Source organism: Cibotium barometz, chromosome 13, assembly GCF_041138505.1.
Source record: "Cibotium barometz isolate CiBa-2024 chromosome 13, ASM4113850v1, whole genome shotgun sequence".
Lineage (NCBI taxonomy): Eukaryota > Viridiplantae > Streptophyta > Polypodiopsida > Cyatheales > Cibotiaceae > Cibotium > Cibotium barometz.
In genome coordinates, this window is record NC_141058.1 from 17,582,643 (window position 1) to 17,610,385 (window position 27,743).

The window sequence follows — 27,743 nt, forward strand, 5'->3', positions numbered from 1 at the left end:
ACAGCTTGTGTCCACCATTTTGCACTCTTTGCCAAGATCTTACTTGGCTTTCCATACCTCTTTGAACCTCAGCATGAGGAATGCTGTTGAACCCCTCAAATATCAGGAACTTGTTGCTCTCTTACTACAAGAGGAGCAAATGAGGAAGAATATGAATATGAACACAAATGCTGAACAAGCATTTACTACAGGTCAAAAGGGCAAAGGGAAATTTCAGCCAAAGAGTGCAAATCAAAATTCAGGTGATGGTGGTTCTTCACAGGATACCAAGAAAAGTAATGGACAGCCCAAGAAGAAGGGCAAATGTCATTACTGTAAGAAGCCAGGTCACTACATCACGGAATGTAGGAAGAGGATTGCCAAAGAGAAGGCAAAAGAAGCTGGGATGTCTGTTAATGATGCTCCTAAAGCTCCTCCCGAGACTGCTTCTTTTGTTGAGGACAGGGATTACTGTTTCTATACATGCAGCTATGATGCCTCTTGGTCTTCACAGGCACTCAGTATGACAGAGCATGCATGTACTTGGTATTTTGATAGTGGTGCCTCAAAGCATATCACATCTCGCAGGGATTTGTTTAGTCATGTTGGCCCTGCCCCTGTTGGCAAAACTGTTCAGTGTGCCAACAATGCTTCATATCCAGTGTGTGGCATTGGGGAGATTCAGCTTACAGCCATTGATGGCTCCATTCTCCGCCTTACAGATGCCTTATATGTACCAGGGATAAAGAAGAATTTGTTGTCCATTTCTTCTTTAGCACATTGTGGAATGCAAGTCCACTTTGATGATGATAAATGCATGGTCAGAGACAAAGCAAATGCCTTGACCTTGATGCTTACTGGTACATTATGTCATGGACTTTATGAGTTGGATGCATTTCAGCCAGTGGATCAGTCTGCTTATCATGCATTCACTCTTACTCCAGCTATGGTTGATGCGGAGTTATGGCATGCTCGCATGGGGCATGTAAATTTTGGTAGTCTTATGATTATGCAGCGACATAATATGTTTACAGATCTACCTCTCATGGAGAAGCCTCCAGATCACATTTGTGAAGGATGTATTTTAGGAAAAATGCACAGGTTTTCCTTCCCACGTGATCAGGCTCTAAGAGCAACTGCAAAGTTGCAACTTATACACAGTGATCTTTGTGGTCCCATGCAGACAAACTCATTAGGTGGTTGCTTTTATTTTGCAACATTTATTGATGACTTCTCTCGTATATGCTGGGTCTATCCTTTGACACAGAAATCACAGGTATATGATGCATTTTTGGCCTTTATAGCACTTGCTGAGACAGAGTCTGGATGCAAGGTGAACACTCTCCGTTCTGACCGAGGGGGGGAATATATGTCACATGTGCTGAATTCTTTTCTTGGGAGTAGAGGTATAAAACATCAGTATACTACTCCTTACACTCCACAGCAGAATGGGGTTGCAGAAAGGAAAAATCGGTCACTCATGGAGATGGCCAGATGTATGCTAAAGGCAAAAAGACTACCACATATCTTTTGGGTGGAAGCAGTAATGTGTGCTTGTCATATTTTGAATCGATGTCCCACAAAGGCATTGGTTTCTATTACTCCTTTTGAGGCTTGGCATGGCCGCAAGCCTTCTGTATCGCATTTTCGTATCTTTGGGTGCCTTGCATATGCACACATACCCAAAGAGTTGAGGAGGAAGCTTGATGATAAAGCCACAAAATGCATTTTTGTTGGGTATAGCCGTGAGAGCAAGGGCTACAGGTTATATGACCCACTATCCAGGAAGATATTTATCAGCCGGGATGTGATTTTTGATGAAAAATCAGAATTATCCATGGCTGGTTATGAGGCAAATCAGGCTGAAAATGATGTATTTGAAGGTCTTCTACCCATGGAGTTTCATTCCACAGTTGGTGATCCAACTCATGAGGGTAATGGACAGCCAGCAAATGATGTAGGTGGTGCAGAAATTCAGCAGCCAAATGAGCCAGAAACTGAACCAAATATGGGACAGCAGGCACCACAGGTCAGACATATACCTAGATGGTATTTGAGGACACTACAGGACAGCCATTTAGAGGGTCCTCTTGCTGGTCGTACTCGTAGGGAGACAAGGACCAATGAGCATGCACACATCATAGATTTGAATCTGGTTATGGCAGCCAGTTTACAGGATGATGATGAGCCTGATTCATTTGTGGATGCACGAGATAATGTGCATTGGAACAAAGCCATGCAGGATGAGATTGATTCTATTAAAAAGAATCAAACATGGGATTTGGTTGATCTGCCCAAAGGCAAGAAAGCCATTGGTACTAAATGGGTCTACAAGTTGAAAAGACATGCAGATGGATCCATTGACAGGTACAAAGCCCGTCTAGTTGCAAAGGGCTATGCACAGAAGAAGGGCATTGATTATGAGGAGACATTTGCTCCTACATCCCGTATGTCGACACTTAGGTGTGTCATTGCATTGGCTGCACATCGTGGTTGGGTTGTTCACCAGTTGGACATAAAGACTGCATTCCTACATGGGGACCTCGAGGAGGAAGTTTATGTTTTTCAGCCCATGGGATTTGCAGAACATGGTCATGAGGGGAAAGTATGCAGGCTGAAAAAGGCCTTGTATGGTTTGAAACAAGCTCCACGAGCTTGGTATGCAAAAATAGATGCTTTTCTACTCACTCAGGGATTTGTGAACAGTCCATCAGAGACCACTTTGTATGTGAAGAAAGAAGAGACAGATCTGCTGGTCATCAGTCTTTATGTGGATGATCTCTTGCTCATGGGATCAAATGATGACAAAATTGCAGCATTTAAAGAGATACTGCAACAGACATTTGACATGTCTGACTTGGGCCTTGTACATTACTATTTGGGCATACAGTTTGTGCAGGATAACAGAGGCATTGGGTTGTTGCAATCACGTTATGTTGCTAAACTTCTGGAGAAGTTTAAATTTCAGGATTGCAAGCCTATTAGTACTCCTATGGAGCCTGGGATGAAACTGTCACTACAAGATGACAGTGTTTCCTTTGATGCCACTACATATGCTCAGGCTGTTGGGTGCCTCATATACTTGTGTAATACAAGGCCAGATATTCAGTATGCAGTCTCTCAGTTGAGCAGATTCATGCACAGCCCACGGTTGTCACATTGGCAAGCTGTGAAGCGTGTATTCCGTTATTTGCAGGGTACCTTGTCTCTTGGGTTGCTTTATCCTGAGGGGGGTGACATGCAGCTACATGCTTACAGTGATTCAGATTGGGCTGGTGATTTTGATACCAGACATTCCACTAGTGGGAATTGTTTCTTTCTTGGCGCTTCATGCATTTCTTGGCTAAGCAAGAAACAGACCACAGTGGCCACTTCATCTTGTGAGGCAGAGTACAGAGCAGCCTACACTACTACTGTTGAGTGTGTTTGGCTGCGTCGCCTTATGACTGATATGGATATTTCAGTGGAGGAGCCTACACCTATCTATACTGATAGTCAGAGTGCCATTGCTGTGGCCAGGAATCCTGTGTTTCATGCTCGCACGAAACACATTGAGATTCACTATCATTTTGTTCGGGAGAGACTCCAGGCAGGAGATATCAGTCTGATCTACTGTCCTACAGATCAGAATGTGGCAGACATCTTCACCAAAGCATTACCACGTCCGAAATTTGAAGCATTCCGCAATGCTTTGAATTTGTTTCCTTTTGGTGGATGATGTACAGTGATCACATATCACTCCAGGGGGGTTTGTTGGGTTTTATGCTGTGTATGCACCCAGAGGAGTGCTAGTGATCATCAGTAGGTTACTGGGGCACTTTTTACTTCAGTTAGTGGAGGTTTTTTCCCCCAGTTTAGTTCATTTTCACTTATATGCAGTTTATAAGTGTTTTGGTCCACCCGGCACATTTATGGCCGGTCATGTGAACACTTATCCTTTAGGGGTCACTATCATGTGGCTTGTACTTCACATTTATCTATTATTGAGATATCTACAGCAGTCGTGTTCACTCCCTGCTGGTTTTCTATGCTTGTTTTCTTTCTGTAAACCCTAACCCTAACCCTGTTTAGGTCTTCAGTGGAGAATGGAAGATGTTGATGGAGGAAGAGAGCCACACGTGAGGGATTGCTGCTTGGGGGGGGGAGGAAGAGAGCCACACACGAGGGATTGCTGCTTGGGGGCGGGGGGGAGGGGGAGGGGGGGAAATGGGGCAGGTTGTGGGGTTGGGTTTTTAATGTGTTATGTTGTCTGTAGAACGGGGAAGAAATTTTGTAGGGGAGTTAACCAGCCAAGATGACTGGTTGCCTAGTTGGTCAAACTTGTCCATCTACATCAGCAGCCAAACACAGCTGATCGTTGATACACATCCTTTCTTGGCCACTATTTTTTGCTAGTGCCCTTTTTGGATTCTCTGGCTGGCCCTTATTTGCAGCATTTTTTCTGCGCATCCAGCCCATGTTGCTACTAGCATCTTGCACTACTCCTCCACATCTCCTCACTCTTCTACCCTCCAGTCTCTTGTCAGTTGAACTCAAAAGGGAAACATGTAGCCTGGAGTAGTTTGTAAGTTTGATTTGAGCATTTGTTTGTTGCTCCCCATCACTTGTGTACAAGTTTGAAGTTATAATCCTGTAATTGTGTTCGTACCCTTCCACATCTTGATTCTTAGCATAAATGCTGGGTGTTGTGTTTTCTCCCATGAAAAGTATGCCTTAAGAATCAGCTCAAGGTTAGGTCTACAAAATGAAAGGAAGCATCAGGCAAGCTCCAGTTTGCACTTCTTCTATGATAAGTTACCACTTTGATAAGAATATGCACACCTGCTTCATATCACCTTTCTTCTCGTCCATGACTGCAGTCACCACCAAGTCTTTTTCTAACATCAGATCCAAATCAGCATCCATCAGGCCAATCACTTTCTCAACCAGCTCTTCGAGCTGTTCCACTAAAGCCTGTGCTGTTGTTCACGCATATATGGCTTAGATCAGCTTCTTCTTACTACAATGTATGATGGTGAATGAGACACCAAACAAAACAGCATTACCTTGTGGAATATGCTCATTTAGACCCTTGATAAATCCATTCACTGCTTTATCAACAGTTTCATGAAACAATAACGTATGTTAGATCTAATAACAGTCATCAGCTTTAAAGCGAAGAGTAGCTAGACTGACCAATAAGCTTCAAAAAAAAACAGTTCAACTGTAAAATAATCTGCACGGCAGCAATTCTATTGCTTACGTTTAACAACAGTCTGCTGATCTGAATGCACATGACGACAGCCTGCTTCTACGTATTTCGCAACCCTTGAGCTTGGATTGTTTTTGAGTAAATCAGCAACCACTATCGAAGACTCGTGTAAAGGCAACCTCCTAAATTTTTCTGGGACAAAAGGAACACTTTAATGGTGAACTGTGCTGTAGATTATCCTGGTACAGCATTAAGAGAGAAAAGACGTTGCCTTTCCTCCTCGTAACAGAAAAAAGAAAAACCGGATACGTAGGGCATGCACTTATTGCTTTAATTAATTGGTTTAATTAATATCCAGTATGTATTAGTAATCCACATAGTTACGGCACCAAATAGAGATACTATTGAAATCAAATATGCAGATATAAGAGCCTCAGAGAGGTTTGTTTTTTTTTGCAGAAAGGAGACTTCTATTAAGTATGAAAAGACCATACAAAATCACGCAAGACCTCATCTTAAAATGTAGGGTGATCTCAACCAATATGGGGCACAAAGGTGCCAAGAAAGTCCTGTGGGGGTCGTTGAGAAAAAGATCCCTTGATCCCACTCCCTCATGAAAACAGGGTGCTTTGGATGCACAGATCTGGATGGTCCCTGTATGCGAGCCCATGTGGCCATAAGAGTGAATAATATCTCCCTACATAGTACAAATGCACTGAGTGTCGTATATATGCGTGTCCTCAATAGTCTTTGTGCATCTGGCCCTCCAAATCTACCGAGCTGTGATAGTGGCAATGAGCTCCCAAATAGTATCAATCCTCTGCAGAGGTGGTCTATAATGTGTATGAGGATATCATGTAGCATGCAACGTTGGGCTACACGTCTGCATATCATTATATGCAGATCCCTGCCCTCAAAAAATGTTTGTGAACCAAATCGAGTGAGCCAAGCAATAGCACCCCTGTTCTGTATTCAGAGTCTCGTGTGTGAAAAAACCCGTGTATGTGTGTGTGAACACTCACTTATCCTCTTGTAGCCACTTATGTGTGTATGTGATAAGCAATGAGGTCATGGGCACTTGCCATGTGTCATTGCCCCAGTGTGTGTTGTGTCAAAAGATAAGGCTCTAAAGCCTATAAAAGCATTGTACTCTTTGAAGCTTTTAACACATCAATCAAAGGATCATTGAGTCGTGCAAATAGTGCCTCTCTCTTTCAGTTTGTCACATCTCTCACTCTCTCTTTACTACACTCATCACCATGCAAATAGCTGCTCCTCTGCTGACCCTAACCTACCCACAAGTGGTATCAGAGCCACACTCACAGCCATCTATCTGCCGCTGCCGCTATCATCACCGCCGTTTCCAGGCAGTGCTAGTGCAGGGCGCACCACCTTAGCCCAGCCCATCGGCAGCGCCGCCGTTTCTGCATGCCGGCCTATCAAATTTGGCTACAACCAGCAAAATGCACCCCAAGTACTGTAACCAAGGTCCGGAGAAATCTGTCAGAGAAGCTGAGAAACACCTATCCACACCATTTGAGAGGACTGGCAAGACCAAAGACAATGACAAGGAGTATCCAATATCCTAGACTAAGGATTACAATGGGGTCACGGCGCGTACAACAAATATCAAATCCTACAGGGTTCTACTGTTGTACAGTGTTGCCCTGATGATGAGCCATCTTGTCACCATGCACTCATAGTTGCCACACGTTTTTTGAAACGCGTTTTTGAAACGTGTTTGAAACGTTTCAAAAACGTTTCAAACAAATTTCCAAAAGTTTTTTAAAAGTTTTTTTCAAATTTTTTTTCAGGTGTTTTTTCCAGGTTTTTTTTAGGGGGGTGTCCATAAATTTATGTTTGGTACAGTTTAATGCTAAAATCTACATTCAACTTTCATATACATGAATCATGATACATCATCTGCTTGACTCTGCAAATCATCCTCTGTCCTAGCTCTTTTGGACACATCACCTACAGAATCTGTATCCTGTACATCATCATCAATAGGCTGAATTCCCTTTGCTGCTTCATGTTCTCTCTTCCATTGCTGAAGAGACGCTACAACCTCTCTTGGTACTTGACTGCAAGGGCCAATGCCTTCCCCTCTTACTCCTGTAAAATGGGCCTTTACCCTAATAATAGACCCACCTGACACTTTGGCACAAAAATTGCATTTCCACCTTTCTGTGCCTGAACCCCCATATCTGCTCACAGGAGTTACGTGGTTCCACATGGCATCCTTAGCCCGAGGCATGATGAATGAATGAAGAAATTTGGGCAACCTGGCAAGAAATGCCCAAATTTCAAATCTGAAATTTGGTCCGCGTTTTTTTGCAACTATGCATGCACTACAGTGCAGAGTGCATGTGACAATCACCCACCTGGAAGTAATAGGTGCCATAACCAACAACAACTCTGGTAACCATGAGAGGAACTCCTATCGATGAGAACTGGGCCTACCAAAAGGGCTTGGAATCCCCCTCAAAGCGATGATCCAATCTGAACAGCCACTGTAAACGAATAGCCTCATCAATCTCGATCTGTCTAGCATGCACGGAAGCATAGGAACAAAAAAAAACTGTTTCTAGCTTTCGAAACCTCGAAACTTCAAAACGGTTTTTAAAAACCTCGAAACATCTCTAGTACGGCAGTTTCGTCCAAATTTCAGGTTTTGTTTTTTTTTCCCCTTGATTTTTCTAGGACTTTTTTAATTTTGTTTTTTTCCATAGCCTCCTCATCACCTTTCTTTCCTCTTCTTCTCCTACCTCCCTCCTTCCCTTTTCCATCTTCTGCTACTTCTTTCACCTCTACTCTTGCTTCCTTCATTCTCTTCCTCTCTCCTTTTCTTATTCCTTTCTCTTCGTCTCTCCTCTTCTTCTCCCTTGCTCTTCTTCTCCCCTCTTCTTTCCCCTTTTTCTTCCTTCAATGTCTTAAATCTTTCCCAATTTCTACCTTCTCTTCTTCAATCTTAAGAGTCCTTTGTAGAGTTTGAGCTGTTAGGGTTAGGGTTTGGAAGGTACTTCAACAGGAGATGTGAGAGTGAGAGAGAGGAACACGACTGCTCATGTATTGATTGTTATAAAATGAAGTACAATAGCCACATAAAAGGATGTGACCTAATAGTGTGTTCACATGGTCCGACCATAAATAGTGCCAGGCGGACCAAATCACTTATAAACCTTTATAAGTGAAACTAAGCTAAAACTGGGGGAAAAAACCTCCACTAACTAAAGTAAAAAGTGCCCCAGTAACCTACTGATGATCGCTAGCACTCCCCTGGGTGCATACACAGCATAAAACCCAACAAACCCCCTTGGAGTGATATGTGATCACTGTACATCATCCACCAAAAGGAAACAAATTCAAAGCAGTGCGGAATGCTTCGAATTTCGGACGTGGTAATGCCTTGGTGAAGATGTCTGCCACATTCTGATCTGTAGGGCAGTAAATCAGACTGATATCACTTGCCTGGAGTCTCTCCCGAACAAAGTGATACTGAATCTCAATGTGTTTCGTGCGAGCATGAAACACAGGATTCCTGGCCACGGCAATGGCACTCTGACTATCAGTATAGATAGTGATGGGGAGAAACAGCAATTAGGGTTTAGAGTTCATTCATGGGAGACATACACAGAGAAGCAAGGGAGAGAGAGAGAGAGTTGTGGGGATAAGTCAACTCATGAAGCATGAGTGTGTGACTCCCCTATCACACATGTATATTGCACTAGTACACATAGTGCACTTAGTACATTAAAAGTACTAAGTGTACTATGTACTATAACTTATGGGCTTGTACACACTATAAGGGTGGGCATAACGCCTTTACCCCAACAACCTCCCACTTAAAGGCAAAGTGCCCTTAAGTAAAGGAAAAGAAAAAATCAGCATGTACATGATAATATACAAGGCCATATCAAGGCTGAAAATGGCCTCATCCAATGCCCATCAAGTGTCTGCAATGAGCAAACCGCTCCGGAGGCAAACTCTTCGTCAACAGATCAGCCGGGTTGTCATCCGTATGAATCTTAACAAGCTGAATTTGCTTGTTCTCTATCACCTCTCTGATGAAGTGATACTTCACATCCACATGCTTCGTCTTTGCATGAAAAACAGGGTTCTTTGCCAACTGAATGGCACTCTGACTGTCACAATGCAACAATGGAATGTCCCCTGTATAGCCCAAATCAACCACTAACCGAGATAGCCATAATGCCTCCTTGCAAGCCTCTGTGGCTGCAATATACTCGGCCTCTGTAGTAGATAAGGCTGTGCACTTCTGCATCCTGGATATCCATGACACAGCACCTCCTGTGAATGTAAACACATAACCGGTAGTAGACTTCCGGTTATCTGGATGACCGGCATAATCCGAATCCGTGTAACCATGCACTAATGCATCCTGTTTGCCAAAGCAAATGCACAAATCCTGTGTGCCCTTCAGGTATCTCATGACACCTTTCACTGCTTCCCAATGCTTCTTGCCAGGGTTGGCCATGTATCTAGAAACCACTCCCACTGCAAATGCAATGTCCGGCCTAGTAGCAACCATGGCATACATGAGACTGCCACAAGCTGAAGCATACGGAATCTTGGCCATATCAGCCCTGTCTCTATCTGACTGTGGGCTGTCCATAGCACTGAGTTTCACATATGGAGGCAAAGGAGTACTAGCTTTCTTCCCCCCGTCCATATTGAACCTCTGCAAGACTTTGCCAATGTATTCCTTCTGAGACAAATACAACACATGCTGATTTCTGTCCCGAAGTATCCGCATACCCAAGATGTGATTTGCATCACCCAAAGGTTTGATGCAGCCTCTGCTTCAAGGCATCCATCTCTTTACGAGATTTCCCGGCAATCAACATATCATCAACATACAAAATGAGAATCAAGAGACTGCCATCCAAAGCTTTTTTGGTGTACAAGCAGTGATCTATGTCACTTCTCCTGAATTTCTGAGATTTCATGAATGTATCAAATTTATGATACCATTCTCTTGGTGCCTGTTTAAGCCCATAAAGACTCTTTTTCAGCTTGCATACAAGCTTCTCCTTTCCACTTACTGCATAACCCTCTGGCTGCTGCATATATATCTCCTCATGGAGATCACCGTGAAGAAAAGCAGTCTTCACATCCATCTGAATCAAGTCCAGATTATCATGTGCAACCAAAGCCAACACAGCTCTAAGTGTGGTCATTTTGACCACTGGAGAGAAGATCTCATCAAAGTCCACACCATATTCCTGCTTAAAGCCCTTAGCCACTAACCTGGCTTTGTATCTTGGCTTTGCATCTGGTGCAACTTTGAGCCTGTATACCCACTTGCATGGCAAAACCTTCTTGCCTGCAGGCAAATGCACCAACTTCCATGTTTCATTTTTATGCAGAGAATCCATCTCTGACTTCATGGCACGCTCCCATAGAGCTTTGTCTGCCCTCTGTAAAGCCTCTTTATAAAATGAGGGCTCCCCACAGTCAGTGAGCATCAAGTAGTCAACCCCTGGAACAAACCTGTCAGGGGCTCTGGAGGGTCTAGTGGACCTCCGTACCCAATGACCATCATTTGCAGGTTGCTGTCCAGCCTGCATATCACCCATTGGTGGCTCCTGTTCCATGCCATAAGGCTGAAAAATCATGCCCGGTATCTCCTCTAACTGTGGTATATCCATAGGGATATCTTCTGCCATATCTGGCTGTCCATTTGGACCATTTTCAGCACCATTTAAGGGCTGGTTTTCCTGCTGTAATGGCTGATTTACAGCCCTTTGTTGTTGTCCATGATGTCCATCATCATCAAAGATGACTCTGCCAGGCTCCTGTTGCCTTGCAGGCTCCTTATACATGCATGTTTCATCAAAAATGACATCATTGCTGCGTATGATCTTTCTATTCATGGGATCCCAAAGTCTATACCCCATTTCACCTCTGTCACCATATCCTAGGAATATGCATTTGTGAGACTTAGGATCAAGTTTGGTGCGCATTTCCCTGCGTATGTGCACGTACGCAACGCAACCAAACACTCTCAAGTGCTTGTATGACGGAGGCTTCCCTGTCCATACTTCTTCTGGCACTTTCCCACCAAGCCTCGTGTTAGGTGACCTGTTTATAAGGTGAACGGCTGTCATAACAGCTTCAGCCCAAAAACCATGAGGTAATGCAGCATGTGACAACATAGAACGGACCTTCTCCTGTATGGTCCTGTTCATCCTCTCTGCTGTCCCGTTTTGTGGAGGATCATAAGGAGTAGAGAGCTCCCTCTTGATGCCTTTAGCATCACAAAAGTCCTGAAACTGTTTGGACATATACTCTCCACCATTGTCGGAACGCAAAGCCTTCAGTGTTTTGCCAGTTTGATTCTCAACTAGAGCAACAAACTTCTGAAACACTGAGAATGTATCACTCTTCAAACGAAGAGGATAAACCCACACCTTGCGTGTGGCATCATCAATAAAAGACACAAAATATTTTGCCCCTCCCAAAGAAAGCTGAGGCATCTCACATACATCTGTATGCACAAGCTCTAACTGAGCATCTTTCTGTCCAAGAGCTTTCTTGTGGGGGCACTGTAGTTGCCTACCATATATACAATGCTCACAAAACTGAAAACTTGAAAACTTTAGAGAAGGCAAGTAACCCAAACGAGACAATTGCTCCATTCCCTTGACACTCATGTGTCCCAACCGGCTATGCCACATAGAGATTTCCGGCAGCTCGGTTGCATTTACATTAGCATGGTGACAAACACCTGCATGCATAAAGTAAAGAGTGTCCACCTTAGAGCCTCTGGCAACAACCAGTGAGCCCTTACTAATCTTCCACTTTCCACTACCAAATGTGGTAACATAATCAGCATCATCAAGCTGTCCAGTAGAAAGCAGATTCTTCTTGATCTCAGGCACATGCCTGACATCATGGAGCATAAGCTGTGAGCCATCTGAAAATACAAGCCTCACATCACCTCTGCCAAGAATTTTGCATGCATGGTTATCACCCAAATAAACCACTCCTTCATTGCCAGCAGTATACCTGACAAACATGTCTCTGCAACCTGTGACATGAAAGGAGGCACCTGAATCAATGATCCATGAGTGCATACCATGACCACCTGTAAGAAGTGAATGGGCATCAAGTGAAGACGTAAAGAGAACCTCATCCTCACTGCCACCTGCATGTGACACATTGATTTCTTCAATCTTGACTCCACTTTTGCCCTTCGGCTTTACATCTTTGGCTTCGTCTTTCTCTTTGTCTTTGCCTTTTCCCTTTTCCTTTTGATCATTTTTCCATTTGTAGCATTGTTTTTTAATGTGTCCCTTTTTGCCACAATAATGGCATTCCAAATCCTTTTTGGAGCGAGACTTGCTCCTTCCCCTTTCTTGGCTTTTTCCCCTTTGTTGGGATCTCCCACGTGCATTCATTGCATTGGACTTTCCAACAGAGTTGTTTTTCCTGTTCATCTCTTCTTGAAGAAGAGCACCCTCAACATCTGCATATGACAGCATAGCATTCGAATTGCTAGTGGCTGTCCTAAATGTGTCCCAACTCTCTGGCAAAGTGCATAACAAAAAGGTGGCTTTGAACTCATCGTCCATCGCCAACTTTTGATTGATGACCTGGCTGACAATACCATTAAACTCATTGAGATGGGCTGTCATAGACGCCCCTTCCTTCATCTGAAGACCTATGAGTTTCTTCAACCAATACACTTTGCTTGAGGCACTTTGTTGTGCATACAAGTCCTGCAATCTCTGCCACATTCCCCAAGCTGTCTTCTCTTCACGAATGCTGAAAAGTAATGAATCTGACACAGACAACATGATAGTAGATCTTGCCAGTTCATCCATATCTTCCCACTCTTCAGCTGTAAGAGAAGCGGGCATCACACCCCTTTCTTTGATAGGCTTGTGCTGCTTTTTCTGAAGCAACACATTGTAGCACTGGGTTTGCCAAATATCATAGTTATGCGAGCCTTCAAGCTTCTTGATGTGAAGCAATGAAGAGCTCTCACCTGTGGTTGCCATAGCAAAATGCAACCTGTCAATGCCTGACTCCCTGCAAATGTGCAAACACTGCACCCAAGATGTGCAAACACTGCACCCTAAGCACACAAAGTGCTCACAAATGTTCTCCCAAGCTTTATCTCCCACTGCGGAAGCAAGAATGCAACTTTTCTCCCACTTTATGTGATGAAAACACCAAAATCTGGTTGCTGCAGATTTTGGACAGCACCTTGAATGTGCTCTTTTGCCCTTCCAAAGTACTGTACAGCAGTACTAAGCGCTCACCAATGATGTACCAAACCTGTACCGGCAATTTCAGCAGCTGAATTTGAACCTTTTGATCACTCAAAACAGTGTACAGCCATGTCAAAACATGCACAAAGCTGTGCCAAATCTGTACCAGCAGGTACAATAGCAATAAATGCTCTCCTGGCTGTCCAAATGAGTGAAAATCAGATTTTTACAGTCACGAACACTGCATAAAACAGTCCCGAACAGAAATTGGGCAAAAGCCCCTTGACTGCAAGCTGATTTCTGAGGATTCAAGGCATAAATGTCTTGCCTGCTGCTTTGCCAAGCTCAACAAGCATACAAACTTGAAAAGCCCCTTGATTTGAGATCAATTTCTGATCATGCATGGTACATTGGCGCACATGAAGGCATCCAGAGTGTTCACGATGCTTCCCCCTGGCCACATATACATCAAATACATGAAAGCCCCTTGATTTACAGGCACATTGAGTGCTTGTAAGGCATCAGCACATTATCCACAGCATCAAATGCAATTGCCTGCATGCAAATCAACCAAATCGGCACAAAAGCCCCTTGATTTGCACTGCAATTTGCTGCAATTTGCTGCAATTTTGCCCAAATGTGCGATTTTTCACATCATACAGCATGTATGAGTGCTTAATTGCACATTTACATCAAAAGCCCCAAATTTCAATGCCCAATTTACTGCCAATTGACTGCAAATGTGACCAATGTCACCGATTTCCTGCCAATTGACGTGGGATGTGACCAATGTCACCCAATTTTGCCAATTTTGCTCAAAAATTGAGCAATTAAGCACCTGTACCTGCTCAATTAATTGAATTGATGAGAAATTCCCAAAATTGAAGCAAAATACCTCTGATTTTCTGATTTTCGGGCTGAATTTGAGGTTTGCAGGAGTCGATTTTGATTGATCCTGACTTGTGTGTTGATTTCTGATACTTGCAGGTGAAAGGGGGGGGCTCTTCTTGCTGACTCGTTGCTGGTTGCTGGTTGTGCAGAGAAGGCGGATCAGGTCGCTTCTGGCATCTTCACCGAGTAGCAGCGCTACATACGACCAGGCGCCTATACTTGCAGTCGACGAGTTGGGTGGATGTCCGCCTGGATTCGCATTCTACGCCAGTTGGCCAGGCGTCTAGCGTGCAACACGCAGCCAGACAGCACACGCCTGCAGCACACGCTTCACGCTGCCTTCGCCTACTTTTTTGGACCAGCCGACGCTACTTGTTTAACGCCTTTTCGCTTCACTCGCCTACGCCGTTTGCCTGCGCCGTGTGCTGACCTCCTCGCTCGTGGCTGCTGTGCAGCCCGCCTGGCTGCTGGGCAGTCATCGCTTGGCTGCTGGGCAGCTGGGGCAGTCCACGCTGCTGGCTGGGCAACAGCTGAGCCAGCCCACGCCTACTGGCTGGGCAAGGAATGACAGAAATCAGCACTCAAGAAGAATCTGGAGAGACCAACGCTCTGATACCAGTTGATGGGGAGAAACAGCAATTAGGGTTTAGAGTTCATTCATGGGAGACATACACAGAGAAGCAAGGGAGAGAGAGAGAGAGTTGTGGGGATAAGTCAACTCATGAAGCATGAGTGTGTGACTCCCCTATCACACATGTATATTGCACTAGTACACATAGTGCACTTAGTACATTAAAAGTACTAAGTGTACTATGTACTATAACTTATGGGCTTGTACACACTATAAGGGTGGGCATAACGCCTTTACCCCAACAGATAGGTGTAGGCTCCTCCACTGAAATATCCATATCAGTCATAAGACGACACAGCCAGACACACTCAACGGTAGTAGTGTAGACTGCTCTGTACTCTGTCTCACATGACGAAGTGGCCACTGTGGTCTGTTTCTTGCTTAGCCAAGAAATACATGAAGAGCCAAGAAAGAAACAATTTCCACTAGTGGAATGTCTGGTATCAAAATCACCAGCCCAATCTGAATCGCTGTAAGCATATAGCTGCATGTCACCCCCCTCAGGATAAAGCAATCCAAGAGACAAGGTATCCAGCAAATACCGAAATACACGCTTCACAGCTTGCCAATGTGACAATCGCGGGCTGTGCATGAATCTGCTCAACTGAGATACGGCATACTGAATATCTGGCCGTGTAGTACACAAGTAAATAAGGCACCTAGTGGCATCAAATAAAATACTGTCATCCTGTAGTGACAGTTTCATTCCAGGCTCCATAGGAGTGCTGATAGGCTTGCAATCCTGAAATTTAAACTTCTCCGGAAGTTTAGCAACATACCGAGATTGCAACAACCCAATGCCTCTGTTATCTTGCACAAACTGTATGCCCAAATAGTAGTGTACGAGCCCCAAATCAGACATGTCAAATGTCTGTTGCAGTATCTCTTTAAAAGCTGCAATTTTGTCATCATTTGATCCCATGAGCAAAAGATCATCTACATAAAGACTGATAACCAGCAGATCTTTCTCTTCTTTCTTTACATACAAAGTGGCTTCTGATGGACTGTTCACAAAGCCTTGAGTGAGCAGGAAAGCATCTATCTTTGCATACCAAGCTCGTGGAGCTTGTTTCAAACCATACAAAGCCTTTTTCAGCCTGCATACTTTCCCTTCATGACCATGTTCTGCAAAACCTATGGGCTGATGTACAAAAACTTCCTCCTCGAGGTCCCCATGTAGGAAAGCAATCTTGATGTCCAACTGATGAACAACCCAACCACGATGTGCAGCCAATGCAATGACACTCCTAAGTGTCAACATACGGGATGTAGGAGCAAATGTCTCCTCATAATCAATGCCCGTCTTCTTTGCATAGCCCTTTGCAACTAGACGGGCTTTGTACCTGTCAATGGATCCATCTGCATGTCTTTTCAACTTATAGACCCATTTAGTACCAATGGCTTTCTTGCCTTGGGGCAGATGAACCAAATCCCATGTTTGATTCTTTTTAATAGAATCAAGTTCATCCTGCATGGCTTTGTTCCAATGCACATTGTCTTGTGCATCCTCAAATGAATCAGGCTCATTATCATCCTGTAAACTGGCTGCCATAACCATATTTAAATCCATGATGTGTGCATGCTCATTGGTCCGTGTCTCCCTACGAGTACGGCCAGCAAGAGGAGTCTCTAGATGGCTGTCCTGTAATTTCCTCAAATACCATCTAGGTATATGTCTGACCTGTGGAGCCTGTTGCCCCATATTTGGCTCAACTTCTGGCTCAATCTCCTGCTGAATTTCTGCACCACCTTCATGATTTGCTTGATGTCTCGCACCCTCATGGGTTGGATCACCAACTGTGGAATGAAACTCCATAGGTAGTAGACCTTCAAACACATCATTTTCAGCCTGATTTGCATCATAACCAGCCATGGATATTTCTGATTTTTCATCAAAAATCACATCCCGACTAGTGAATATCTTCTTGGACAGTGGGTCATATAACCGGTAGCCCTTGCTCTCACGGCTATACCCAACAAAAATACATTTAGTGGCTTTATCATCCAACTTCCTCCTCAACTCTTTGGGTATGTGTGCATATGCTAGACACCCAAAAGTACGAAAATGTGATACCGAAGGCTTGCGGCCATGCCAAGCCTCAAAAGGAGTAATGGAAACCAATGCCTTTGTGGGACATCGATTCAAAATATGACAAGCACACATAACAGCTTCCACCCAAAAGATATGTGGTAGCTTCTTTGCCTTTAACATACATCTGGCCATCTCCATGGTGCTACAAAGGCCAAAAATGTATCATATACCTGTGATTTCTGTGTCAACGGATAGACCCTGCATATACGAGAGAAGTCATCAATAAATGTAGCAAAGTAGAAGCAACCTCCTAATGACTTCGTCTGCATGGGACCACAAAGATCACTGTGTATAAGCTGCAACTTTGCAGTTGCTCGTAGCGCCTGATCACGTGGAAAGGAAAACCGATGCATTTTTCCCAAAATACATCCTTCACATATGTGATCTGGAGGCTTCTCCATAAGAGATAGGTCTGTCAACATGTTATGTCGCTGCATAAGCATAAGACTACCAAAATTTACATGCCCCATGCGAGCATGCCATAATTCCGCATCAACCATAGCTGGAGTAAGAGTGAATGCATGATAAGCGGACTGATCCACTGGCTGAAATGCATCCAACTAATAGAGTCCATGACATAATGTACCAGTAAGCATCAAGGTCAAGGCATTAGCTTTGTCTGTGACCATGCATTTGTCATCATCAAAGTTGACTTGCATACCACACTGTGCTAAAGAAGAAATGGACAACAGATTCTTCTTTATCCCTGGTACATATAAGGCATCTGTAAGGCGAAGAATAGAGCCATCAATGGCTGTGAGCTGAATCTCCCCAATGCCACGAACTGGATATGAAGCATTATCGGCACACTGAACAATTTTGCCAACAGGGGCAGGGCATACATTACAAAACAAATCCCTGCGAGATGTGATATGCTTTGAAGCACCACTATCAAAATACCATGTACATGCATGCTCAGTCACACTGAGTGCCTGTGAAGACCAAGAGGCATCATAACTGCATGTGTAGAAACAGTAATCCTTGTCTTCAACAAAAGAAGCAGTCTCCGGAGGAGCTTTAGAGGCATCGTTTACAGACATCCCAGATTCCTTTGCCTTCTCTTTGGCAATCCTCTTCCTACACTCTGTGATGTAGTGACCTGGCTTCTTACAGTAATGGCATTTGCCCTTCTTCTTGGGCTGTCCATCACCTTTCTTGGTATCCTGAGATGAACCACCATCACCTGAATTTTGATTTGAACTCTTTGGCTGAAACTTGCCTTTCCCTTTTTGACCTGTCACAAATGCTTGTTCAACACTTGTGTTCATGTTCATGTTCTTCCTGATTTGCTCTTCCTGTAACAAGAGAGCAACAAGTTCTTGATACTTTAGGGGCTCAACAGCATTCCTCATGCTAAGGTTCAAAGAGGTATGAAAAGCCAAGTAGGATCTTGGCAAAGAGTTTAAGATGGTGGATACAAGCTGTGTCTCAGGAATAATCTCATCCACATTGATGAGTTGCTCTCTCAAATCCTGCAGCTTGTTCAAGTGGCTAGACATATCATCTCCTTCATGCATCTTCTGATTTTCCAGCTCTCTTTTCAAAAATGAGATCCGTGCCTCATTACGAGCAGCATACATTTGCTCCAAAGTCACCCATGCATTCCGTGAAGAGCCAGCTGAACGAATATGAGGTATAATAGACCTCTGTACTGACAATGCAATAAGTGATAAGGCTTGTGCATCTTTGGCATCCCATGTCTTCTGAGCATTTGTTCTTTGAACAGGCAGTGGCTGACCTGGTGCCTGTGCCTATTATCCTCTTCCACGAGCACCCCCTTGGGGAGGAGTCTCTGGAGCTAATGGACCTAGACGTGGTTCATCACCACTAACAGAATCCCAAAGACCTTTTGCCACGAGCACATTTCTCAGCATAAAACTCCACAAGGAGTAATTCATGCATAGTCACATGGGAACGCCGTTCCATTAGTGTGGAACGGGGGAACGTGGAGTAATGGAACATGGGAACGGCGGAACGTGGAGGAACGCTTTTTTAATTTTTTTTTCCATGATTCGCAAAGCGGCACCCCTTACGTTTTTTTTTTCCACGTTCTGGCCGCCGGCAGCGTAATAGCGCATCCTTCTTTCTTTTTTTTTGAATAGAAGGGTTACGGGTGCCCAAAACGTTTTGGGCACCCTTTGTATTTTTTTTTAAAAAAACGGATACCTGCAAGTAGCGCCGCCGCCGACCCCTAAAAAAAAAACATGGGAAAAAAAAAAGATTATGCAACGTTTTTTTTAAACGTTGAAAGAAGACCTGCCAGGCTGCCCTGCAACGTTCAAAAAAAAACGTCAATATCAACGTTTTAAAAAAAACGTACCTCTCTAAGAACTTATAAAAACCTACAGAGTGCACACTGCAGCTGCAAGTACAGTGTGCATAGCCAAGTACAATCTCTCTCTCTCATTATTCATAGCCAAGTACATTGTACAATCTCTCTCTCATAAGGGAACCAAGGTCCAAGACAGCTTTCTCTCTCTCATAGCCAAGTACAATCTCTCTCTCAAAGCCAAGTACAATCTCTCTCTCTCTCTCTCTCTCTCTCTCTCTCTCTCTCTCTCTCTCATATAATGCCTCCTAAGGGAACCAAGAGAGCCAAGAAGAACGAAGCATGGTCATGGTGGGATGAGGTGGATATTCTTGAGGCCAATCAAGGCGGAGGAGCTAGGAAGTGGAAATGTCGCTATTGTGGCAGCACCAAACATGGGGGAGTCAACCGAGTTCGAGGTCACCTAATCCATGAGCCGGGACAAGAAATCCAACCATGCTTGTCAATCTCAGCTGAGAAAAAGAGAGAGCTAGAAGCTAGGCGTAATGAAGTGATTTTTTGTGCTCCTCCTCCAAGAGCTATGGCTGCGAACCCATCATTCTTTACAACTCCTCCAAGCAACTTCTCCACATCCGTAGGCTCTTCTTCCGTGCATCAACCACCACCCCCCAAAGGCACGCAAAGAACTCTTGCGGGTTCTTGGAATCCACGCAAACGAGAAGCCGTGGATGCAGCTATTGCAAGGTTCTTCTACCATGACCACATCGCTTTCAATGTGGCAAGGTCCCCTTATTTTCGGGAAATGGTTCGTCTCATTGCTGAATTTGGACCAACCTACACTCCCCCTTCTTCGGAGAGCCATCGAACCACGCTTTTGGCAAAGGAAAAGGAAGCTGTTGAGCAAGCCATGCAAAACGTCAAGGAAGGGTGGCAACGCAACGGTGTCTCCATCATTAGTGATGGATGGAGTGATAGCCAATCTCGCTCCATCCATGGCATCATCGCATACTCTCGAGGGAACACATTTTTTGTGTCTTCCCATGATGCCTCTCCAACGGGCAAGTATGCCGACGTCATCGTGGAGGAATGGGCAGAGGCAATTGAGCAAGTGGGTCCTCAAGATGTGATCCAGGTCATTGGTGATGGGGAGGCCTCAAATCGAGCTGCAGCAGGCGACCTTCTTTTGGCAAGGTATCCACACATCACATTCACTCCATGCATTGCACATGGCTTGAATAATCTTCTGAAAGACATTGATGGTCTTTCATGGGTAGCACCATGCATAGCAAAGGGAAAAGACATAGTTTCATTCATCACTCGGCACACATTTAGCCTCTCCGAGTTTAGGAAAAGATCCCCAAACTTGGATCTTAAAAAATATTCGGAAACTCGTTTTGCATATAATTTTATTATGCTAGAGAGGCTAGTTGCACTCCATAACATTCTCAAGCAGCTTGTAGTGAGTGATGAGTGGAGCACGTGGCCCACTGCCCGTAGCACACAAGGAACAACTTGTTACACCCACATCATGGATGCTCCTTTGTGGGTGAAGATTGAGCATGTTGTCAACATTACGAAGCCCATTATCTACATGCTGCGTATGGTGGATGGGAAAAAACCTTGCATTGGCAAAGTTTATGAGGGCATGGACAAGATGGTGGAGCGTATCCTTTCTTTGGAGCCCGACACAACAAAGAAGGCAGAACTTCAAAGTTTGTGTCAAGCAAGGTGGGACCGATATCACTCACCAATGCATGCAGCTGCATTTGTGATTGATCCAGAGTTTCAAGGCAAAGGCCAGGAATCGGATGAAGAAGTCACAAATGGCTGGGACAAAATCCTTGCCAGATTGGTGCCTGATGCTACGATGAGAAGCAAGATTAGAATTGATTTGGGAAAGTACAGAGCAAAGACAGGTAATTTTGGTTCAGCATATGCCCAGCAAGATAGGACACTTATGGGAGGCGCTCTTTGGTGGGAGAACTACGGATCGGGTACTCCAGAGCTACAACGGCTTGCAATGCGCATTCTCAGTCAGAATGCAAGTTCTTCTCCAATTGAGCAACTATGGAGTGTTTTTAGCCATGTTGCCTCGAAGAAGAGAAATCGGCTACTCACTACCAGAACAAATGACCTTGTGTATGTGTCAGCCAACTTGCGACTATTAGCCCAGGTTGCTAGTGGTGACTTTGACCATGAGAGCTTCATAGATATGGAGCCACAGTCTGAGTCGGATGATGACGACCCTCCACCTCCACCTCCACCTCCACCTGCATCGATGCATGATGCATCTATGGATGATCTAGCTGACATCTTTGCACCTATTTGATATCACCTAGGACTTAAGGTTTCTTTGTTCTTAGCTATCTAGCTTTCACTATGTGGCTGTACATTGTACAAGCTATTGTACTTCTGGTTTTCTAAATATGAACAAGGTCATTGAGTTTGCTATCAAATTCTTGTCTTTTTTTGTCTACTTTCAATTGTATATTTGTCTCTTTTTACCTGCTTTTAATTGTATATTTGTCTACTCATGTGTATTGAAATATGATAACGTGTCGTTCCGGATCCCGTTCCGGATTGCAAGGGGTCCCGTTCCCGTTCCGGATTGGCCCCTCGTTCCCATATCCGTTCCCGTTCCCTGGTGACTATGAATTCATGCCATCCAACTTGTCTTCCTTAGACAAGTACGTGAACACATCACTCTGCTGTTGATTTGCCATTATGCCAGTGCACAATGTTGTACCTGTGTATCAAAAAACCCAAAAGCAACAACCCTGAAAGCAACTGTACTCCACTGAGTACAACTGACCCAAATATGCCTGCACTCTCAATCCTCTGAATGTGCAACACAATGCACCACTGACTGAGTAGAGCAACAAAAATGGCTCACACAGTGCCAAAATGCCCAAAAAAATTGCCCCAAAATTTCTGCACCCAAAGCCTTGCAAAAAACCTGTAGAGATTTCTTTGCAAGAAAACCTCCCTGTATCTGCCAGAAAACTTTCACAGAGAAAATGCCCAAATTTCAAAACATATAAAGCTTACCAAAAATGTGATTTTGCAGGTACACTCGGCTGTAGGCTGTACAAAACAGTAGTAGTGTACTGGGCGACTGTACGGAGCAGACTGTCCAGAGTAGAGTACTGTACGGAGGAGAAGCGATTGTACGAGGCTGCAGGTACTGATCGACTGCTGTACGGAAACAGTCGGCGGGTACTGTACGGAAACAGTTGTCGCCTGTATGGACAGACACATGTTGGTTTGCTGCAGGTATACGCAGCAGGTGCTGCTAGTCGCCTGCAGGTACTGTACGGAGCTGCAGGTACTAGGTGACTGTGTACGGAGCTGTAGGGTACGGAACGGAACAGGCGAAGAGCCTGTACGTACAGGGCAGCTGATGGCAAACCAGTACGGGCAGTTGCAGCTGTACGGGCAGGACAGGCGAAGGCAGCTGATAGCGTGGAACTGTACGGGCACCGATGGCGAGTGACTGAGTGGTTGGCTGAACTGAAAGCAGGCGAACTGATGGCTATGGCCTGTACGGACAGCTAGGCTAACCTGCTCTGATACCAAATGTAGGGTTTGAGCTGTTAGGGTTAGGGTTTGGAAGGTACTTCAACAGGAGGCGTGAGAGTGAGAGAGAGGAACACGACTGCTCATGTATTGATTGTTATAAAATGAAGTACAATAGCCACATAAAAGGATGTGACCTAATAGTGTGTTCACATGGTCCGGCCATAAATAGTGCCAGGTGGACCAAATCACTTATAAACCTTTATAAGTGAAACTAAGCTAAAACTGGGGAAAAAACCTCTACTAACTGAAGTAAAAAGTGGCCCAGTAACCTACTGATGATCACTAGCACTCCCCTAGGTGCATACACAGCATAAAACCCAACATCCTTGATTGAACCACTTGTGGCATCTAATCAAGCAAAATTGCCATAATTCCTCACCAAAATAAGGACGGTTCTCCCAGATGGGTGAGAAGAGATCATTTTTTCATCATTACAGTATGTTTTTAGATGGCTACTATAAGTTCTTTAAGTATTTATACTTTATGAAATTATTGATTTTTCAATACCTCGTGGTTTCTTATCCGAGGGACGAAACCTTTCGAAACAAAACCCCAAAAACCTCAAAACGTTTCTTGTGACTATGCATGGAAGTGAGACCTCCTCCAACATGCTAGGAAGGATCAGGGTCGGATATGTCACTGAATGCAAACCTCCAAGTCTACATAGAGCGAGCAGGACCGACATCCCAGCGAGCCCAAGAGATGTAAGATCGCTCACCAATCATGTGCCCAAAAGCGTTTTTGATGTGGGGATTCCATAGGATAGGCTATCTATCACCAGCCTCGACATTTTTCCATATGAAAGGGGTCTGGTGGACTCCAAAACGTCTAAATATTTGGAAACTACAAACTTTGGGAGTGGGGGATTATGTCAGAATGCACAACGGAAGTAAGAGACAACTACTACGGAGAACAAAACGCAGAAGAGAGAGGAGAGAGAAGCTGTATAAACTCTACTCTATACACAAGATCCGGTACAAAAAAGTGTGGGGGACCATGGGTGGTACTTATACCACCCACATATGCTGGTCGGCCAGGAAAAAGGCAACCGACACGTTGCTGGACATGCCCACAACTACAAACAGGCAGTCAGCCGACAAAAGTGCAATCGGCCAAGTACTAGGCATAAGTCGGCCAGCAAATAACAGCCCCACGACCAGTAAAAATAGGAAAAATACATGGAAAAATAGGAAAAAAATGGAGAAACACCTAAATGGGCAGGCACACCCACAACAATGGCCCTGGTGTGTAACGTACAAATAGGAGATGACTGCTAACACCCCCTCTCGGCTCCTAGATGTGGAACCAACCCCAGTGAGCTGGAGTGCTGCTGGAGCATAGCCTGAGGTAGAGACTTCGTGAAGAGGTCCGCCGCATGGTCCTCCGTCGAACAATAAACAAGCAAGATATCACCAGCCAAAATCTTCTCACGAACAAAGTAATATTGTATCTCTATGTGCTTGGTCCGGGCATGGAAGACCGGGTTCCGAGAAATAGCTATACAGCTCTGGTTATCACACTGGATGACCGTGGGTTCCTTCTGTGGAAACCCAATCTCGCCAAGCAACCTCCACAGCCCCACAACCTCGCAAGCAGCACCACAAGCAGCCCGGTACTGTGCCTCTGTAGACTACTAGGCAATAGTTGGCTGCCTCTTGCTGCTCCATGAAATAGCTCCTGAGCCAAGGGTAAATCCGTAACCTAATGTAGATCTCCTCGTGTCTGGATCTACTCCACAATCTAAGTCACTCCAACCTTGGAGTCTGACTCCATCCGTCATTCCCCCTCTAGTGTCATAGAAGAGTCCAAGATCCTTCGTACCCTGCAGATACCGCAAGATCCACAATTCTGCGTCCCAATGAGTCTTCAAAGGCGTCTACATGAATGAGCTCAACAGTCCCACGGGAAATCTCAAATCCAATCTAGTGTTCAGCAACCAAATCAATGAACCAACGGGCTTCCGATACAGAGAGGCATCAACCTGCTCACAAGGATCATTCACTGTAAGCTTCGTGTTCGGTCCATCAGTGAAGTAATAGGCTTGCAGTTCTCCATCCCAAAGGACTCAAGCAACTCATGAATATACCGCTGCTGAGAGACAAAGAACCCCCTCTGGGTCTGCCAAATCTCCAATCCCAAGAAGAAATGGAGTAAGCCTAAGTCGGTCATCTCAAACTCCTTTAACAAGGCAGCCTTCGTCATTGCTATGTGCTCCACATGACCGCCAGTGAGAATGAGATCATCCACATAAAGGATAATCAACGTGACCAAACCGCGTTCCTGAAAGAGATACAAGTTAGGATCTACAACTGATCTCTGAAATCCTGTCCGTAAAAAGAAGGAATCAATCTTCTGATTCTGAGCCTTGGGAGCCTAGTTAAGACCATACAAGGCCTTCCGCAACCTGTAAACCATCCCCTTTGCCTGGAACCTCGACATTCACCTCCTCCTGCAAGTCACCATTAGGGATGGGGATTTTACATCCATCTTTATACGGGCCACCGCTGAGAATAGGCAAGGGCAAGAACGGTCCGAATCGTGGTCATCCTCACTGTCAATGCAAAGGCATCCTCATAGTCAATGCCAGGCCGCTGAGCATAACCCTTAGCCACAAGTTTGGCTTTGTGCTTATCCACCGACCCATCAAATGTATACTTGGTCTTAAAGACCCACTTGACACCAATGACTGACCGTTTTGGCGGTCTCGGAACCAACTCCCAAGTTTTATTCTTCTCTATGGCATCCAGTTCCACTTTCATGGCTTTCCTCCAAGCCTACGGAGAAAGAGCTTCCTTCACGGAAGTGGACTCTTTGTCACGAATGATACGAGACATCAAAGCATAGTTTACCTGTAACAACTCCACTGAATGACTTTTGTCACGAACTCTATGCGATCTTCGAGGGTCATCCTCTGTGGTCCACTCGAAGGGAAGCTCCGTAACACCTCACTCCCGAAGGGTGCCTAACAACCACTTTTGGTACTCGAACAAAATGCGGAGCCTCCTACTGTTGCTGGGACTCATCTCCAGCCTCGGGCTCAACCTCTACAACTGACTGGTACGATATCGTACGAAATGGCCGTTTCTAGCCGTTGGAGCTGCCCGTTTGCTACCGTTTCCTGCGCTGTTTTCTAGCCGTTTTATGGGCCGTTTTCTGGCCATTTTTGGCTTGCCTTGTGGCCCTTGTGACATGTGTTTTGGCATTTGCTATGCCCATTGCCATGGGCCATGGCCCATTCCTATAAAATGCCCACCCCCTAAGCTTCCCTCAAGGCTCTCATTGCTCAAGTGACTATCAAGCCCCCCCCTCTCTCTCTCCATGGTCATAGTACTCACCATGGAGGACATTGAGGATATCCGCCATCGACCGATGAGAAACTTACCTTTGTTACTGGAGTTTTCCTTCCCAGATGTTATCCATTAGGAGCTCCTAGTTGTTGTTTCAGTTTCAGTTAGTTGTTTAGTTGTTTTAGCTTTTCTTACACAGACATTGTATCATATCCACCAATTGTTGTAACCTTTTTGGTCTCATAGGTCATTTTGGCCTTTTGAAGACGTTAATATATCATTTCATTTCATTTCTCTTTCAACTCTCAACTTTCAAGCCACTCTCCCCCGTGGGCCATCTCTCAAGCCTCTCTCTCTCTCAAGAGTCAAGACTCAAGCCTCACTCTCTCATTTTCTCAAGCCTCTCTCTCTCTCTCTCTCTCTCTCTCTCTCTCTCTCATGAAGCCTTCAATGTGCATGCTATCCATGTAGAGAAAGCCAATGGAAAGTCCAAGTCATATAGGTGGACTTGTAAGTATTGTGGCAAACAATACACAAGTGGAGTTACTAGGCTTCTCCAACATCTCGGAAAGGTGGGGGGGCAAGTTGCGCCATGCAAGGAAGTCCCCCTTGCTATATCCGATGAGATCTTCAACAAGATCAAGGGTTGATTGGGTGCTCACCGTGATAGTGGTAGAAGCTCAAGGGCGGATGATGAGGTCATTTCCCCACCTTGTGATACATCCTCCCCCGCCGCCTCCGCCGGTGCCGCCTCCGCCTCCTCAAAGAGACAAAGGCTTGAGTCTCCCATGAGGCAAGCCACTCTAGCCCAAGCCACCGGGGGGTTCTCTTCTTCTCTATCACATCTCCGAGAACGGCAACAGTTAGCGGATATAGAGATTGCACGCACCATTATTGAGTGCAATCTCTAATTCCATGTGCTCAAGGTAGATCAATGGAAGTCAATGGTGAAAGCCATTGCAAATGTGGGCCCATGTGAAGGATGGACCGGCGTCTCCTATCTTGACATGCGCACGAAGAGGCTTGTGGATCAGAGGGAGAGAATCGATAGATCTCTCAATCCGGTGCGGGCGGCATGGTCCAAGTACGGGTGTTCTTCGACGGATGGAGTGATCGGAAGAAGAGAGGCATCATCAACATACTTGTCTCTTGCCCTCTTGGCATATACTTTGTGCAGGGCATGGATTCCGGAAAGGCGGGGAGGAAAACATCGGGTGCATTCATATATCGCCATATTAAGCAAGCCATCACGGAGGTAAGTTTCAAATTGCACTCAAGTCTTTAAAGTTTAAAGTTTAGGCTTTAGTATTTGTGATATGTGGCTATGTCATGACTCAAGTCTCATACCGCATACGCTCATTGCATCCATTCATGTGCATTGTGACATGTAGGTCGGATCGGAGAACGTGGTGCAAGTCATCACCGACAACTCTTCAAATTGCCGTCGAATGGGAAAATTGCTTGTGACATGCGAGGGATTTGACCGTCGTAAACACAACGTTAGGCTAGCTAAACTGCACTTAATGATGCTTAAGAAAAGACAGATAGTGTCAATGCAATGCAATGCAGCTATATTAGATGAAT

At 44.9% G+C, this 27,743-nt stretch overlaps 1 protein-coding gene across 8 annotated transcripts in view; it reads right to left on the bottom strand.

Moving 5' to 3' along the window:
• Positions 1–27,743, bottom strand: part of LOC147632436 (FAD-binding protein) — a 47,393-nt gene that overhangs the window by 3,081 nt on the left and 16,569 nt on the right. For all 8 annotated transcript variants that reach the window (XM_086807263.1, XM_086807265.1, XM_086807259.1 and 5 more), the window contains 3 exons: positions 5,222–5,362; positions 5,025–5,066; positions 4,801–4,937 (listed from right to left, as the gene is read on the bottom strand). In XM_086807263.1, the coding sequence (XP_086663389.1) occupies positions 4,801–4,937; positions 5,025–5,066; positions 5,222–5,362 (320 nt within the window). The remainder of the gene's footprint in view (positions 1–4,800; positions 4,938–5,024; positions 5,067–5,221; positions 5,363–27,743) is intronic.